The following is a 17,902-nucleotide window of genomic DNA, read 5'->3' on the forward strand; positions in this document are numbered from 1 at the left end:
TTATTAGGTCAGGTGACCTGACGTAGCTCCACGTTCATACTCCAATAATATTTCGCCACTTCTTCTTATTTTTTACGCCCGCGGCCCGACGACCCGACCCAGACCGGAACCCGAAATTGCTATGTTCGCGTATTGCTAGGTATTGCTTGGCAAAAAAGAGAAATACCGCTCTGTGAAGATCAATACCGAGAAAAACTCGGTATTAATAGGTATTGGTCTTCACAGAATGGTATTTCTCGTTATTGCCGAACAAAATCGATCAATACCTAGCAATACCGAGCAATACGCGAACATAGCAATCCCGGGTCCATTCCGGGTCGGTTTGTGGGGCCGCGCGGTAACGAGTAAGAACACATGACACTATTTTAGTGACGTCCGAACGTAGATCTATGTTAAGTGACCGGACCAAATAAAAGTTCCACTTGAACGACTGCTCTCTAGACTCTTTTTCCTCAGCCAGCTGTTTTCTGTACAAACATAGCTTGATCCAGATTCATGAAAGTCGTTAATAATCTGCACTATTTTTTAAACTGAAAGATCCTTAATGATCTTTTTCTAATACGAAAAAAAAAAAAAAAACTTTGCAAGAAGATGGACTAAAAGCCAAACTTCAATCGAGGCTGCAGAATGCAATGCACGTCGTAAAATGGCATTACGAAAAGGGATTCATTTTCATTTACTTTCTATAAAATGGAAAACGGACGTTTTTCAAAGTTCCAACTCAAAAAGAAAAATTGAGCCAAGCCAATTTCTGGACATATATGAATCACTCGATTTTACTTACCTTCATTTTTTGCAAGAATTATAACTGAAACTTGTCAAGAAACTTGATGAAGTTCAGAATCATCATCTTGCCATCTGGGGTGATGATACTCTCTGGATGAAACTGAACGCCCTGTCAATCAAAAGGAAAGCACAAAAAATAATGAGACGGATGAAACTTTATTTCAGAAGCTTTAGGATATCATTCCTTTTAAATGTAGGAAATAACTCAATATTGATAAATTTTCTCTTAAAACAAAGTCCTAATGGGGAAAATTATTAGGTCCGGACACCGGACATAGATATAGGTCCGGATATCCAATTAAAATTTGACAAGTGGGTTGCACTTTTGTTGTGCTTTTTGACTGTGCTTTGACTGCGCTTTGGGTGCGTTTGGCTTAAAATTCGGCGGACAAATTTAATTTATAAAGTAAAAAATAAATTTAATTGAATATCCACGTGTACACTCCACATATCAATATTTTATTGGAGTCCGGACATATCTCTACGTCCGGTATCCGGACCTAATAATTTCCCCCTAAGGGGCCATTTAATATCATTTTTTTATTCTGTTTATGTCCTAACATAAGTGAAAAAATGTTTGATGTTGTTATACAATTATCAACTTAAAAAAAAGTATAGCGTTGTAACCCCTCAATAAATCCATAGCTTCCATAGTAAACCTATCTAAAATAATTCAAATTAATTTTAAAAAATATTAGTATCACGTTGTAACATATGCTCAATAACTCTCTCTCATAGTTTTAATATATAACACATTAACTTAATTCCTCTATAATTTGTATATTCTTGTGCATCGCCTTTATTCTTAAAAATATGAATCAACATACACTTTCACTCATCTAGTATCTTTTTAGTCTTCCAAATAATATTGAAAATTTTGTAAACCAAAAAAATTCTTTCATCTCCTAAGCATTTCCACATCTCTATTGGAATACATCAAGTTCGATAGCTTTTTCACATTTCATATTCTTTAAATCTTCTCTAACTTAACGATCAAAACAAAAATCTCTATATTCATTTAGGGTGCTAAGGTCACTAAAATCAATCGTATTCTCACAATATTCATTGAAAATTTTATCAAAATATGTTGAATATCCTCTACTAAAAAAAGAATTTTTTTATCTAAAAGAAATTGTTACAAAAAATCTAAAACTCCTCAAACTTGTTTTGAGTTTTTTTAAAATAAACATTATTAATTTCATAAAAAAAACTTAACTAACTAATTTCACACTCATTAACATAGTTTGAAAGAAAAATAATACTAAGTGATGTCTCATAGAGATTTTGCTGTGTTGAGCAGTAAATGAACAATTCCAAAGTTGTTTAGTTGGAATCATCTGCGAATTCCATGTTTTTTTTTTTTTTTTTTTGTTTCTACTATTTCTTAATGACTATATAAATTTAGCAAATAAATGGCAAACATTATACGATCCAAAAGCAATAAAAGTTGTAGTTTTAAAAATCAGATCGGACCGTCCGATTCAACCGTAAACTAGTCAGATGTCCATTCTGATCCGCCTTAAAAACCGGATTTGCATCAAACCGGTAAAAACCGGCAGTTCAATTGGTGAATCGATCCAGGTTGGGAAGAACCAGTCGGTTCTATAAAAAATTAATTTTGTTTTAATTAAATTGTAAACAATATATTTTAATTTATTAAATTCTTTAAAATGAAGTGCATTAAGGATGAAGATCAAAAAGTATTTTTTTAAAAGATGATTTTCAACAAAAATGGAAGAGAGATTTTGCTAAACTTTTAAATGAAGATTGTGAGAATACGATTGACTTTAGTTCTCTAGTACTCTAAAAGAAAATAGAGATTTATTAATTTTATTAGTGCATTAGCAAAATTGAAGTTACAGAGAGATTTTAAAGAAAATGAAGTATGGAAAAACTATTGGACCTGATGATATTTCAATAGAGGTGTAAAAATGCTTAGGAGATGTAATAATTTCTTTGCTTACTAAATTTTTTAATATTATTTTGAAGACTAAAAATATGTCAGATGAGTGGAGAATAAGTGTGTTGATTCCTATTTTCAAGAATAAGTTGATGTGTCATACTTTAAAACTTTGGGAGAGAGTTATGGAGCATATGTTACGACGTGGTAGGCCTACTATGGAAGCTATTCATTTATTGAGGGTTGATGGAGAAGTTTAGAGAGAATAAGGAGGATCTACATATGATATTTATTGATTTATAGAAAGCATATGATAAAGTTCCAAGAGAAGTGCTATGGAGAGTTCTAGAAAAGAAAGGGGTTAATAATGCTTATATTCAAGTCATTAGGGATAAATATGCAAGAGTTGTTACTTGTGTTCAAACACAAGGTGGCTGGATCAATTATTTTCACATTTCAGTTGGATTGCCAAGGATCAGCCTTAAGTCCCTATCTTTTTGCTTTAGTCATGTATGTTCTTACTAGACATTTGCAAGAGAATGTACCCTGATGTATGTTTTTTGCTAATGATATTCTTCTTGTTGATAAGACTAGAGAGGAAGTTGAAGGTAAACTCGAATGATAAAGGACAACCTTAAAGTCTAAAGGTTTTCTTTTGAGTACATCTAAAACTGAATACATAGAGTGTAATTTTAGTAGTAATAGATCTAATGGAGGGTTCGTGACTTTGAGCGATCAAGTCATTAATAAGTGTACTCGTTTTAGATATCTTGGGTTTATTGTTCAGAGAGATGGTGAAATATATAGGGATATTATTAGTAGAGTTCAAGATGGATGGTCAAAGTAGAGGAATGCTTCGAGTATGTTGTGTGATATAAAAATACTACTAAAACTTAAGGAAAATTTTCATAAGATGGTGGTGAGACCTGCAATGCTTTATGGTGCAGAATGTTGGCCATTAAAAGAGAAGCATAATATTAAGTTAAGTGTTGCTCAGATAAGGATGCTCAGGTGGATAAGTGGATTTACTCTTAGAGACATGATATGAAACGAGCATATCTGTGAAAAGGTTGGAGTAGCTCCAATGACATATAAGATTAAAGAGATTCATCTTAGATGGTTTGTTCATGTAAAATGGCGGCCTTCTGATGACCCTATTAGGAGAATAGATGTATTAGATTTGACCTATGTTAAGAAAGGTAGAGGTAGACCTAAAAAGACTTGATTAGAAAATATTAGAAATGACCTTTTTTTTAATAGATTTAAATGATAATTTACCTCTTAACATGACACAATGGAGGAAAGGATTCATGTAGTCGATCATAAAGGTTTGATGTTGTTGTTGTATTAAGTTTCTTTTAAAAATTTTAAATATTTTTGTTAAATATAGAGATTAATTACTAACATAATGTGTTTTGTTATAAAAAGTGTGCTCTTTACACTATATAAAGAGTTAAAGACAACTATATCAAACTCTCTTATGATGTTGAACTAAAAAAGTTGCATAAATATTATATGAGTTAATATGAAATTGGGCTTGGTTGGGCCACAAATTTGGACTGTGGTTGGGCTATAATTTTTTTAAGCGTATTATAAATTTGTTATAATGTATATTATAAGAATTAGTAATATAATTTTTTAATATTATAAATTTATATGTTATATTAAATATTATTTTTATTATAAATTTGTTATAATGTATATTATAAGAATTAGTAATATAATTTTTTAATATTATAAATTTATATGTTATATTAAATATTATTTTTATTATAAATTTGTTATAATGTATATTATAAGAATTAGTAATATAATTTTTTAATATTATAAATTTATATGTTATATTAAATATTATTTTTATTATAAATTTGTTATAATGTATAATATAAGAAGTGCCTAGCAGCCATGATTAACCCATCTTCCGTCCAGGCAGTAATCTCAAGCTTGTCACTCGGGAAAGTTTCTTTCTCAATAATAAGGCTGTGATACCTACATGCAGAGAAAGGGCTGCAAGAAAATGAAGAAATTGTCCATCAGGCAACAAAATTGGTTTAACAAATAAACATATTAAATGAATAATAATAGTCACAAACTAATTCTCACGATAGATGCCACTAGAGCCCAAAAGAAAACCTAAATTTAAGAGAACTCAAATTTCAGCCAAATTCAAGATGCCCTAACCCTAGGAAAACAAAGTATTTAATGCATACAAATCAAAAGGAAATCCCTAAACAGTCCCTACATTGAAATTTCCCTCCCAAATCCCTCAAAAATCCTTCCTAAAATGCTCCGTTGGCTTTGGCGGCTCACGTGGCATGAGCAAGAGGCAGAGAAGTTCCACCTCTGTTGCGCTGGGCCGGTCTCGTGTGGACTGGCTGGATCGATCCAATGGATTGGTCTAACAGGATGACAGTATGAAACATTAGTTGTTTAGCGCCATATTAAATCAAATCTACATAGTTTTTTTCTCGTCCTGAATTTTGCTACTTGGCGTCAGGCACAGTTTAAAACAGATTAATTCCTCAACCTGTAGTGGGGTTCCATCAGATTTGGAAGCATTTTCAAGAATTGAGGCAAAGCTAGTCGCTCCACAGATTATCTTCTTGTTGTTCGTGGAAGATTGAAAACCACACAAAATTTAATTCTTTTTTACGTTTTATTTTCCCTTTTAACATTTAGACTTTTCAACGATCCTGTTATTTTCTCAGTTTCTCACACTAAGATATCCAAATGAACAATGCAGTCTAATACCTGAAACTCTTTTAGGATATTTTTCTGTTGGCTAAAACGTTTTGTAAAAGTGTTTGTAAGACTTTTGTAGGCAAAATAACTTTTTGGAAAGTTGTTACGGATATTATAAATATGTTCTTTTCTAAAAAATTAAGTAGCTGCTTCTTAAAGCAACCACACATTACCAACCTGGGTTGTAAAAGGCAGGTTTCCATCACAAAAACTTTCTAGGAAGCAGCGAGAAAGTAGTAGCTAAAGAGAGAAGTAAAGGCAAAAGAGTAAGATTCATTAAGGAAACAGAAATATGAAATTATACACTCATAAGACCATAAAATGGAAACCATGTCTCGAGATAATCAGGTTCTTGAATCAATTGGACAAGAAGTTAGTTTTACTTAGTTAAGGGTCCAAAAATGGAATACATGTACAAGTTGCGGGTAGAGGACGAGTCCAGGGAATTCTATCCTTTCTAAGATAAAGCTAATTCAACAAAAAATGACCAAGTATGACCATTAATATGATCCTATGATGAAGAGATCTGAAGCCCAACAAAAAATAGTCGGGAGAGAAGATTTGGATGATGAAACCGTGGACATGTGAAAGACTCCTCATTCATAGAATAAATTCCTGAGGTACAAATGTGCAATCAAGGATAAAAAACAAAATATACCTAAAAAACCTCAGGCCCAGACTAAATGAGATTTTGCTAGTTACAACTCACAAAATAATACATTTAAAGAGTGATCCTTCACATGGTGAGAAGCAACATAAGCATTTTATGAAGTGCGAATCATTAGAGAACATGTACACAGAAATTATGAAATGGCATAAAGCTTACTTTGACAATCCATCAAATAGAATTTCTCCAAGTTTTTCATCGTAGTACACAAGAGAACTTTTACCATGCCTCACACCAGAAGGAGAGCGCACAATCTTCCCTGTAAATCAACAAAGAACCTCCATTAAACTTCATAGCATTGTTTAGGTATACAGTAGTGCAAATAATGGCAACACAAAGCACCCAAACCTCCAAAAGCCTCTCCAATGCATTGCAAGCCCATGCAGACACCAAATAAAGGAATTGAAGGCCCCAATTCAACAACTGTTTGCAATGAGATCCCTGAATCTTGGGGTGCACCTGAAACAAAAGACCGTTTACTTCTAGCTGAGAAAATGACAAAAGTGGCAACATTTTTTAACAGGCGGCACTTACCGGGTCCAGGCGAAATAAGTATCCCTTTGGGGTTTTTCCTTAAAAAGCCAAGTCATTTTAAGTCGTCAGCAAACAAAGCCAAAAACAAGATTTTCATACAAAAATAGCTATTTCCATGATAATAGATACATCTCATGAACAAAACATATTCACTCAAATATTTGAAAAGAAACAAACCTTCTTATCTCTTCTACAGTAAGCTCATCATTGCGGAATACCTCAAAGTCAACACCCAGCTCTCCAATATACTAATAAGAGAATTAACAAAATTCAGCTATCGCATAAATAATATGAGGTCCTAATTTAATAAAATAGTAATTCAGGTAACAATCACATTAATCTCAGTAAGTATTAATAAATTTTTAAAGTTATAGGATTAACAATATGCAAAAGTACAAGTAGTACTGTGGCATTTGACATGGTTTAGAGCCTCAAAAACCTTCCATAGGTCAATGGAATGAGCAATGAGGAGATGAAGAAAGTCTAAGCTAGGCCAATTGTGAATGGCTGAGGCGATACATTTTTGGGTTCAAGAGCTTGCTAATAAAGATTTATCAAATCATGAAAATACATACAAATTCGCACATTAGAAGCTCTTAACTTCAACAAACTATTAGTTACTTTTTATTAAATAAAATATACAAGGAAAGCCACTCAAGATAAAATTTAGAAACAAGCAAATGATACAATCAATTGAAATCACGACGCCAAAGGAATCCAAAGTTTACCAAGTTTGGCTAATATTAATCAAGCAAGCAAATCAATAACAGAATTGTATAGAATATAAATAGAGTTAAAAAAGAAAAAAAAAAGAAAAGAAATCAATAAATTAAACATCCCACTTGTAAAAGGAGACATCTCCTAGATTTTTCGATCTCCTAATTGATCAACAAGGACTAGAAGGAATAAAACCTCACACTAAAAAGTTTAATAAAAATTACTTGATTAACCCTTACAAGCCTCTGATCCCCCACCAAGTATCCTTAGATTACAATAAAAGTACTAGAAAAAAATAAGGGTCAATGCAAAATCTAGTAAATATCACAGTAAAACTGCATTTGATGAAGGTGGAGAAGGATCCGAGTAAATGTCAAATCTAGTTAAATATCACAGTAAAAAAAATAAGGATTATGCTACTAGAACCAATAACAAAACTACAAAGCCAACTCTAAACTCTCAGTAGCAAGTAATGTAATGAAGGTGGAGAAGGATCAGAGGGATTCTAAGATTAATCTCTTCGTATTAAAAATTTAGGGTCCAATGAATTGTTTTAGATCACCACCATCAACAAACTCTCGTAACAATTTAGAGTGTATTGTGCATGTAAATACACACTTCATTGAAATAGGACTTACAAAAATAAAATAACTAAAAATCAGATAAAAGTTTATTTAATTGAATATTTTTCTTAGCACACACAAGTTATATTTTCAACAATTGTAGACTTCTGAGATTTGCATCAATTTTGCATGTTTGGGAAAAAGTCAAATTTAAAAAGCATTGATACAATTTCTACAGTATAGATGAACCACTACCTTATTTAATAGTAAGTTTCTTCTGTATACTCTTCTAGCAAATAACTAATGAAAATGATACAATAGGATATGATTAACAAAAAGATTTTATAATGCAAATTTAATAATGAATTTACTAAACTTATGCCCAAAAGTGTTGATAACAAAAAATTAAAATTGATCTTTATTAAGTTCTATGAAATTTTTTGATGGGGACATCAGTTGGAAAGTCTACCGCCGACGTGGCCGTAGATCTACGGCCACGATCTGCCTGATGTATTTCTGATTTTAGTTTGGTCATTTTATTTCGATGTATTTTTATTTCTGCATTTTTCCCTTTTTACCCTTGTTTGAGGGATTGAGTCTTGTAGCCCCTCGAGGGTATTTTAGTCTTTTATTTTATGTCATTGTATTAGGCTATTTATAGCCTTCATCTTGTACTTTTGAGGGTTAATGAATGATATTGAAAGAAATTCCTGCATTTTGCCTTCTTGAAGCTTTCGTGTGGAGCTTGAGAGTTGAGAGTTTGGTGGAGCCTAGGAGAGGCCACCCATCGTACCCAACAGTCACCACCGGTGGCTCTTGGTTTATCCTTCTCCCGTGTTTTCTCCTACCCGACGTCCGCCGCCGGTCTTTCCCCACCTCCATTCAACACCTCCTCACCTCACCACCGAAACTCCCTCTTCCCCAAAACCCGCCCCTTCCCATTCATCCCGTCGTCCATCTCCTCAACCGCCGGCCTCCTCTTCATCCACCACCCCGCTCCCGGTAATTGCCGACTTCCTGGCCGCCTCCTCATGTATTTTCAAATTTCGAAATTTGAAAATATTGTTGATTCAAAGAGAAGACCACTTACCAATTGCTACTCATTGTGATCAAGGCTAGGGAAGAGAAACTAACGGAAGGTTCGTAGTAATTCACGTCATTTCTCAGAGATGGTGATCTTCTTCCTAGATCCATTTACTTTTCAAATTCTACTTACCTTATTGAGATTTGTCCAAACAAGAAACTGTGCCTACTATTCGCCATCCATTAGTAATCGTAGGATTGTTACTTCTTTGCTATTAGATTTCATTGTTAAGTCTTGGTTAAGTTGGAAACTACTTTGCATGCAATGTTTTAGTTTTCCTATGTATTTTGATGTAGCTCAGTCTCTTGTGTGGCTTAGCCTAATTGAGTTGAACCTTTAAGAGTTTTACCGTGTTGTTTTAATCACGAATAACTAAAATCTGAAATTGCTCTTAAAATATCTTGTGCAAGTTTCCAAATTTAGCATGTAGTCCTACATCATCTTTGTCCGGTAACTAATAAACTAACACGTGATGTGTTCATCATACGGATGAACAACTTTTTTAATAAAAAATAATCCAAATGGTTAAAAGATTAGTTATAATGTGTTTTGTACCTATGAATTCAATTAGATAGATGAATCCTTTAATAATTTTCAATTCAAGATTTTTGAAGGCATTATCATTAATAAATCCTTCAATATGCCAATGCAAATTGAATTTCTCCACAAGACTCTTTTCATAAGTTTTGTGAATCAAGAAATCCAGAATTAAAAAATAAATTTAATATCAATTTGATTTAGAGATGTAAACAAAATTCCAGTTGTAACTTTTTAAGAGTTGCATTATCAAATTACTCATCTAATTCAACAACTTTAATAGGCATAAGTTTGATTTTAGAATAAGCGATAAGTTCACATTTTACTAGGGATTTGAGCTCAAAAATAATCCCATGCTCTATTTTAAGATTAAGTTTATGAATATGTTCTAGTGTAGACTCCAATATAAATTCAAATTTAACAAAATCAGATGTAAAAATGTATTATGACAGTAAATTAATTTTATTCATCTAATGAATCATTTAAAGAATAATCATATATTATATTTTTTTCCAAAAGAATAAATTTAAACATGATTCTTCTGCATGATGTATTTGACAGACTTTCTATGAGATTTAATTTTTTTTCTTAGAAATATTAATAATAGATGTGGTGGTCCAAACATGAAGATGATTATAATATTTTTCAAACTCTAAAGTTCAATATAAAGCTTCGTTCAATGCCTTTGGAGAATTATAGCTTAATTCATATTTAATTTTTTTTCTTAAGACATGTAATGAAACAATAAATGAAAGAAGCAATCTCCAGGGAAGAAATATGTGGCTACAAAATCTTTAAACTTGATGAAGCATTCAAGCATACTATAGTCACATTATCTAAAGTTTTTAAATTGACAATGCATTTTATCCCTATAATCACCAAATGAAAAATATTGCTTCTTAAGTTTCTATTTCATATCAGCCCTATTAGAATTTGTTTGACAAGAATTACTTTGCCAAAATAATTATGCCCTATTAATTTTATTAACAGTTAAAAGAATCAAATATTTTGCAACTTTAAAAGAAATTTTCAAAGTTATTTATTCAATTTTGAATATTCACTAAGATTATACATTACACAGTATGTAGGAATATAACCCTTAATCTCATAACAGTTATGCAAGAACTATCTAGAATCATTATTAAATTAATTTTATTTAAATTGCATCATTTTATTATTTTGTACATCATCTTGATAGTTATGTCCCGTTTCTAGTTGACATTGTGATTCAAACTTAGGCTCGATGCCAAATTTCATAGAAGATGTTTTGGGTTTTAAAATTTACTTATGCAAAGCAACAATTAGATGCACAAAATTAAATAAACATACAAATTCATAGATCACAAACTTTTAATTAGCAAGTAAAGAATGTAGTGTAAAAACTAAAAAGAATGCTTCTATTTGAGATGTGTATTTGAGATGTTTGAAGATGTTTTGATGAGTGTAAAAAGAATGCAATAAATTATTATTATTTTTTTTTTTTGGCCTAAAGTAAAATAAATACAATACAAAATAAAATGATGGTGATGGCGATGAAAGATGGTGGGGACCGTTGGTTGTGTCAGTAAGCAGAGTTAAGGGCATCTCCAACTGAACAACATTCTGGCGTTTGCAATTCGCGCCAGTGTCCAACCAAGCAGCATTCGAAAGCCATTTTCGCATTTTGAATAGTGCAACGTCAATATTGGGGTCACACTGCTCAAGAACATGTTTGTTTTTTTAGGAAAAAAAAGATAGAAAGAATATACACAAAGTAATTTTTTTTATGAGTGTAATGCAAGACACAATAGAGAAAAATGATTCATGTAGCCGACCCCACAAAGTGGGATAAAGACTTGTTGTTGTTGTTGTTGTTAGAAATGCAGTTCGGTTGGAGATGGAGATGAATTATTGCTTGATACGTCCCTTAACGCATTTTGGAGTGGAAAATAAATTTTTCGGTTGGAGATTCCCTAAGTGGTAATTGGAGGTGGTGGCACCAGTGTGGATGGTTGGCTATCGACGGAAGGCTGGCAGTCAGTGGTAGCAGTGGCAGTGGTAATGACGCCTACCGATGGGCGGTGGTAGGCGACAGCTACCAGTGGGTGGTGTAGGCAGCGGTGGGGTAGCAAATGATGTGAGGCTAGTGGCGGCAGGGCCGACAGTGGCTGGCAGCAGGAGGAGGCGAGCGAAGACAACACAGTTGGCTTGAAGTGAAAAAGAAATTCGGCCAAAACTGCATGAATTTACAATACATAAAGAATGAATTAAGGAGGCAAAAAAGGAATTCATTAAGATTTTACATTTTATTTCTTTTTCATCAAACCAAACACCTAAATTTCCTTCTACTATGCATTCATTTTATGCTACATTCTTATTTCAACAAACCAAATGGTCCCTTAATGAAGCATAAAAAAAATCTTGCATGGACGATAATATAATAGCCATTTACTAAAAATAACACAAAATCAAATCGCATGAAAATTATAAAAAAAAATAAAAAACATGCCATTGTAGAAATCTAAATTGAATCAAACTTCACTAAAAGCATTTTTAATGCGAACTAATAACAAAATTTTAGAGAATAGAAATAAATAAAATAAAGATAAATAAATAAATCATGCCTCACACTTTTATAAGGAGATATTATCTCCTAAAAATATTTAGTTTTCTAATTGATTGTGGGCACATGATGAAATGACATATCCAACTAGAATTCATTAAAAAATCAAAAAAAATTCCAAAATAATCCCTAGACCATTTTGGATCAATTCAGTGTGGTTGAGAGATTAAATTGGAGTCACATGATATTTTGAGACTAAAATGGCCACATACGAATAACCTATGGACTATTTTAAAGCTTACACCATTAAAAAATAACCAAGTTAACTTTTACATCCCTACATCCCATTTTTATAAACACATAGTTCCTTAATATTTACAATTAAAAAACAAAATAGTAGTTATAAAATATTGAAATCATAATAAATAAATAAAAAAAACATTTGGAGTCCTATAGTTGTGGGTTGTTGCATTAGGTTAAAAAAAGAATCTCAATTATCTACGGGAAGACAAACCACACAAAATCAACCAAGACTGACATAAGGCCCCATTTGAATTCACCACTACAAAACATCATGCCCCTAAAATCCAATCAAAATAACTAGCCGCCAAAATCCAAAGCAACCACCAAACTCCAAGCCACAAGCCTAATAATGAGGGTGGGGAAGGATGTTAGACCGGTCCACTGGATCGATCAAGCTCCATACGAGACTGGCTTACGGACAATAGAGGCGAAGATGCCTCATGCACATGCCGATCAAATCACCCAATTCAAAAGAGCAGATTAGGAAGGTTTTATGAGAAGTTTAGGAGGGAAATTTGAATGTAGGGACTGTTTAGAGATTTTCTTTTGGATTGTATGCATTAAATAGTTTGTTTTTCTAATGTTATGGCATCTTGAATTTGGCTGAAATTTGATCTCTCTTAGATTTTGGGCTCTAAGGGCATCTAAAGATTTGGGAGAGCCAGATCTTCCTCTCCAATTGGAGATCCACTTGTATTTTGCATTTTCTTTCATAAAACTTTCAATAAAAAAATGTTCTTGTGTGTTATATTCCTAGTTTTCTTGTTGTTAGTTTTATGAAATTGCTGAAATCATATTTCAAGCACTTCCTATTAAATTGGTATAAAATCAGTTTCCAGACTGTTTTTGAGTTGTTTTTGGATAATTCATGAAGCTGTTTTTTCTATTTCACGTCGTGAATTTAGATGTTTTTGTGGTGGAAATCCTGATTTTCGAGCCTAACAAAGATCCAGGGATTTATGGTGGGAAGAAAGGTAGAAGTATTAGAAGAGGAGATCAAACAAATGAAATATGAAATTTCATATCTCCAAACTCTAGTTTTAGATTTAAAAATAGATATTTCAATCATCCATGATAAGGTCGATTCGAATTTTTCCATCTTAGAGGAGATGTTGAAGAAAGTGCCTAGGGCCAAACAAAAAATATCGCCGTCAGAGATGAAGGAAGGTGTTAACAGCTAGGGAAGCAGGGAAAACTCTAAGCTAATTGGACGAAGGGAAGATGAAGAGGTAGAGATTTTGGAGGGAACAAAAAAATGCCACCCTAGGGCCTATTTCTAGGGAGGAGTCGGGTAGAGACTATGGGGAGAGGTGGGAGGATGTAGGGAAAGAACGAAGAGGTGCGGATTTGGAGAGGAGAGGGGGAGGGATTTGAAAGGAAAAGGGTAATTATGACAAAAGGTGGGTTGAATTTGAGAGGGGAGGGGTTTGTTATGATCCAATGGGTGTTGAATTTGAAAGAAGAATGTGAGAATTTGATGAAAAACTTGGGTATGAACGTAGAATGGATGATGGGTAACCACCCCCTTTGGGAATGGGAAATTATGAAGGGAATACAGGCGATCTGAGGGTAAGGAAGCTGAAGATGCATATTTTGGGGGAGAGGATGCCTATGGGTGGATCTACAAGGTGGAAAGATACTTTATCATTAATAAAGTTGATATAGGGGGAGAGACTGACGACAGCAGGGATATGCTTGGGAGGGATGGCTTTAGCATAGTACCAGTGGAGGGATACAAGGCGACTAATACGAACCTGGAGGGAGTTTAAGGAATACTTGTTAGAACATTTCCAAACAAGTAGGGGATAGAATCTCTATGAGCAGCTCTTTGCTTTGATGTAGGAGAGGACAATGGTGGAGTACCGTGAGTAATTTGAGTACCTCGCCAGTCGCCTGGACTGGCTTCCAGAGACAGTATTGGAGTGAAACTTTATGAAGGGACTAAAACAAGAGATATACACAGCAATTAGGGTGATGAGGTCTCGTGACTTGAGAGAGGCTATGGAGCTAACTCAATTGGTGGAGGATTAGAGGTACCTAGAGAGAGGAACGGGAGGCAGTAGCTCAGGAGGCTCATACAGGATGTGGCCATCACCTTATTGGCATCTAAGGAGCCAACACAAAATACTCTTCAGGGGACTTCGAAGGAAAAGACTGCAGTAGGAAGACCTAGGGACAACTTCAAGAAGCTTACAGAAACGGAATTACAGGAGAAGAGGGTGAAGGGGCTCTGTTTCAAATGTGATGAGAGGTATACGACAGGACACATGTGTAAGGATCAAACTCTTCAGGTTCTTACCATTTGTGATGACGAGAGAATGGAGGATGGTGTTGTCTTTCCACCTTGCGGATAAGGTGGATCTTTGAGAGGGAATATTGTTATATAGATCAACTGGACCGACATACGGATGACAGAGGCGGAGAAGTTTCGCCTCTTTCAGATGCCGATCAAACCACCCAGTTCAAAAGAGCATATTATGAAGGTTTTAGGAGAAGTTTAGGATGGAAATTCGAATGTAGCGACAGAGGCGGAGAAGTTCCTTTTGGATTGTATGCATTAAATAGTTTGTTTTCCTAGGGTTAGGGCATCTTGAATTTGGCTGAAATTGATCTCTCTAAGGTTTTGAGCTCTAGCAGCATCTAGAGATTTAGGAGAGTCGGATCTTCCTCTCCAATTGAAGATCCATGTGTATATTGTATTTTCTTTCATAAAATGTTCAATAAAAAGTGTTCTTGTATGTTCTATTCTTAATTTTCTTGTTGTTGGTTTTTTGAAATTGCTAAAATCAAATTTCAGCCAAGATTTTTCCTAATTTCTACAAGTACTTCCTATCAAAGGATTGATGGAAATCACACATCAATGACTTATTAGCGATTTGATTATAACAAATCTTTTTTGTTCCATCTAAATGCTTTTCATAATGTTTTTTAAGTTTACAATACATAAAACTATGCGCATGTGGACTAATGATGTAACCACATTCTATATATATATATATATATATATATAAAGAGGCCGATGTTTTACATGAACAAAATATCTAAGATAAATCTAATACAAGTACTTCTTAGACCTACCTCTACCTTTCTTAACATAAGCCAAAATCTAATACACCTACCTCCAAATAAGGTCATCAAAAGGCCAATGTTTTATATGAACAAAATATCTAAGACGACTCTCTCTAATATTATATGTCATTGGATCTACTCCAACCTTTTCACATATATCTTATTTTGCATTCTATCTCTAAGTGTAAAGCCACGCATCCACCTGAGCATCCCCATCTCTATGATACTTAACTTTATGATTCTCTTTTAATGACCAATATTCTATCAGTATATACTTTCTCAGTTAGTTTATTTCTTTTAAGTTTACTTGCCATATCTATCGCTGGGCCATGTTGCGTTCGTCACATTGGAGGAAACTGTTAAGATTTACCGTCCCTTTTTCATTAATGAAAAAAATAAGAATCTTGCAGTCAATTCCTATTGGCGTACTTTTTTTTAGTAGCATACATAAGCTGATAGTACATCGACACCATCATAACCAGGGCTGATTTCACAGTTATTATTAACTTACAAAAAAAAGCGGAGTGGATGGGCGTGACAGACAAACCACCAATTGGTTCAAAGTAATAACAACCTTGTGACCAGCTCACAAAATTCAATTTACATACCCAGGCTTTCAATGCGTAAACCCGTTAAGCCTGGTCGATTCAACCAGGAAAGATCATTTTCCAGGAAATTCTGACAAATGCCGAGCGTGATGGAGCAAGTAGGTTTGAATGTAATCAAACTAACTTAACCTCCACTAGAGAAGAAAAGAGTCTTATAAATCTTTCTCACAGATGACATAACAAAGCAAACACATACCAAATAACCCAAAAACGTTCCCCAATCTACTGCTATTTCCATTCAACAAGATGCATCCCAATTAAAAAGAGCACCTCGCAAGCTTCTCAAACTAAAAGCCATTTGAACAAACCTGGCAAAGATTGTACGTGAAGCTATCATAATTGTCTATAACAATTATCGGTCGCACATCTTTCTTCTTCTCAGCCGAAACCCTAGCCCTACCAAACGATGCGTCCGCCCGCACCGTAGCGATCCCAAAGCGCACTTTCCAAGTCCCTAAAACACCACAAACTACTAAACCGCCAAATCTACATAATGAATCAAGAAATGATCGAAAGATATAGGATCCAGTAAAATCCCTCACCCTGAGATGAAAGACAGCGAGGCAGAGCAGTGAGGCAGGGGACTTTAGGAAATGAAAGGAGGGAGGAGGCCGCAGCAGCCATCGCAAGCAAGTATTGGAAGCGAGTGAATGGAGAATGGGAAATGCAAGAAAGAGAATGGAAAGGGGGGAAGAAAGAAGGGTTATATATAGAAACAAGAAGAGGGTATTCAGTTTTTTGGCGGCCGCATCCATCTTATCGCCGGCGAAGGCGATATCTTTCGGTTAGGAGGGTTGCGCGCCAGATATGATTCTTGTTCACTTGCATGTGCGGCTGCTGCCTTTTGGTTCTTCCCCCACCAGGCTTCCACTGCAGGATTCAAACCTCCTCCAGGGGGCAAATTATTACTTCCGGTGTCCAGATTAGTCCGCACACCAATACAGATGCGCCATATCATCTAAATATATTGGACCCCAGAGTATTTTGATGACGTGGCGCATCTAAATTGGATGTCCGAATGTCCGGTTGATAATTGGCCCCTCCAGGGGCTATAGTATTGATTCGGATTTATAGGCGATTCACGTGAAATAATTAGGTCAGCTGACTCCATTTGAATCAGAGGAGCCACATTATTTTTTAAGGATATTTACATACATATCATTTTATATTATTTTATTTATATATTTAACATATAAGTTTTTAATATTACATACATGTCACTCATAATTTACTTTCATATCAAATATGACTGATATAAATGAAATATATGAGTAATATATTTGATATAAAAATAATATATAATGATATGTATATAATATTAAAATTTTAAATGTTAGATATGTAAATAAGATGGTATAAAGTGGTATGTATGTACATTGCCCAATTTTTTAATATTATGTACCACTGTGAACCTAGCGTATGATAATATGGTCCATCGCGACTCGCCTCTGTTTAATAAAAAAAAAATTATTTTTCACTCCAAAATATATAGTAATTGATGTAGCAAAATAGTAATCCATTTTCAATCTAATTTTATTTTTAACATAAAAAAAAATCTAGTGTATATTTTTTTCTATCTTTTTTTTTTAAATGTGTTATTGAACAGTGCGAAGCTAATATTGATATCGCACTGTCCAAAAACACGAAAATGACTTTCGCCCCTCAGTTGGATGCTTGTGCGAACTACAAATGCCCGAATGCCTTTCGTTTGTAGATGCCCTAAGAGGATATTACACGAATATGATAAAATCCGATTTATTAATTAAATCGGTTATGAATTACTAGGGGTGTCAATATTTGACCCGACCCGAAAACCCGACCCGTTTGATAAACGGGTCGGGTTCGGGTTC

At 34.0% G+C, this 17,902-nt stretch overlaps 1 protein-coding gene across 1 annotated transcript; it reads right to left on the minus strand.

Annotated features, from left to right (window-relative positions):
• Positions 1–639: 639 nt before the first annotated feature.
• On the minus strand, positions 640–16,815 carry LOC110110550 (anthranilate synthase beta subunit 1, chloroplastic). Its single transcript, XM_020842079.2, has 8 exons — positions 16,595–16,815; positions 16,361–16,521; positions 6,807–6,877; positions 6,630–6,667; positions 6,444–6,554; positions 6,255–6,354; positions 4,562–4,693; positions 640–899 (listed from the first exon to the last, which is right to left on the minus strand). Exons 1-8 carry the CDS (start codon positions 16,674–16,676, stop codon positions 803–805), a joined length of 792 nt encoding a protein of 263 aa, XP_020697738.1. The 5' UTR covers positions 16,677–16,815; the 3' UTR covers positions 640–802.
• Between the last annotated feature and the right edge of the window lie 1,087 nt (positions 16,816–17,902).

The sequence above is a fragment of the Dendrobium catenatum genome, unplaced genomic scaffold (genome assembly GCF_001605985.2).
Source record: "Dendrobium catenatum unplaced genomic scaffold, ASM160598v2 fragScaff_scaffold_898, whole genome shotgun sequence".
NCBI lineage: Eukaryota > Viridiplantae > Streptophyta > Magnoliopsida > Asparagales > Orchidaceae > Dendrobium > Dendrobium catenatum.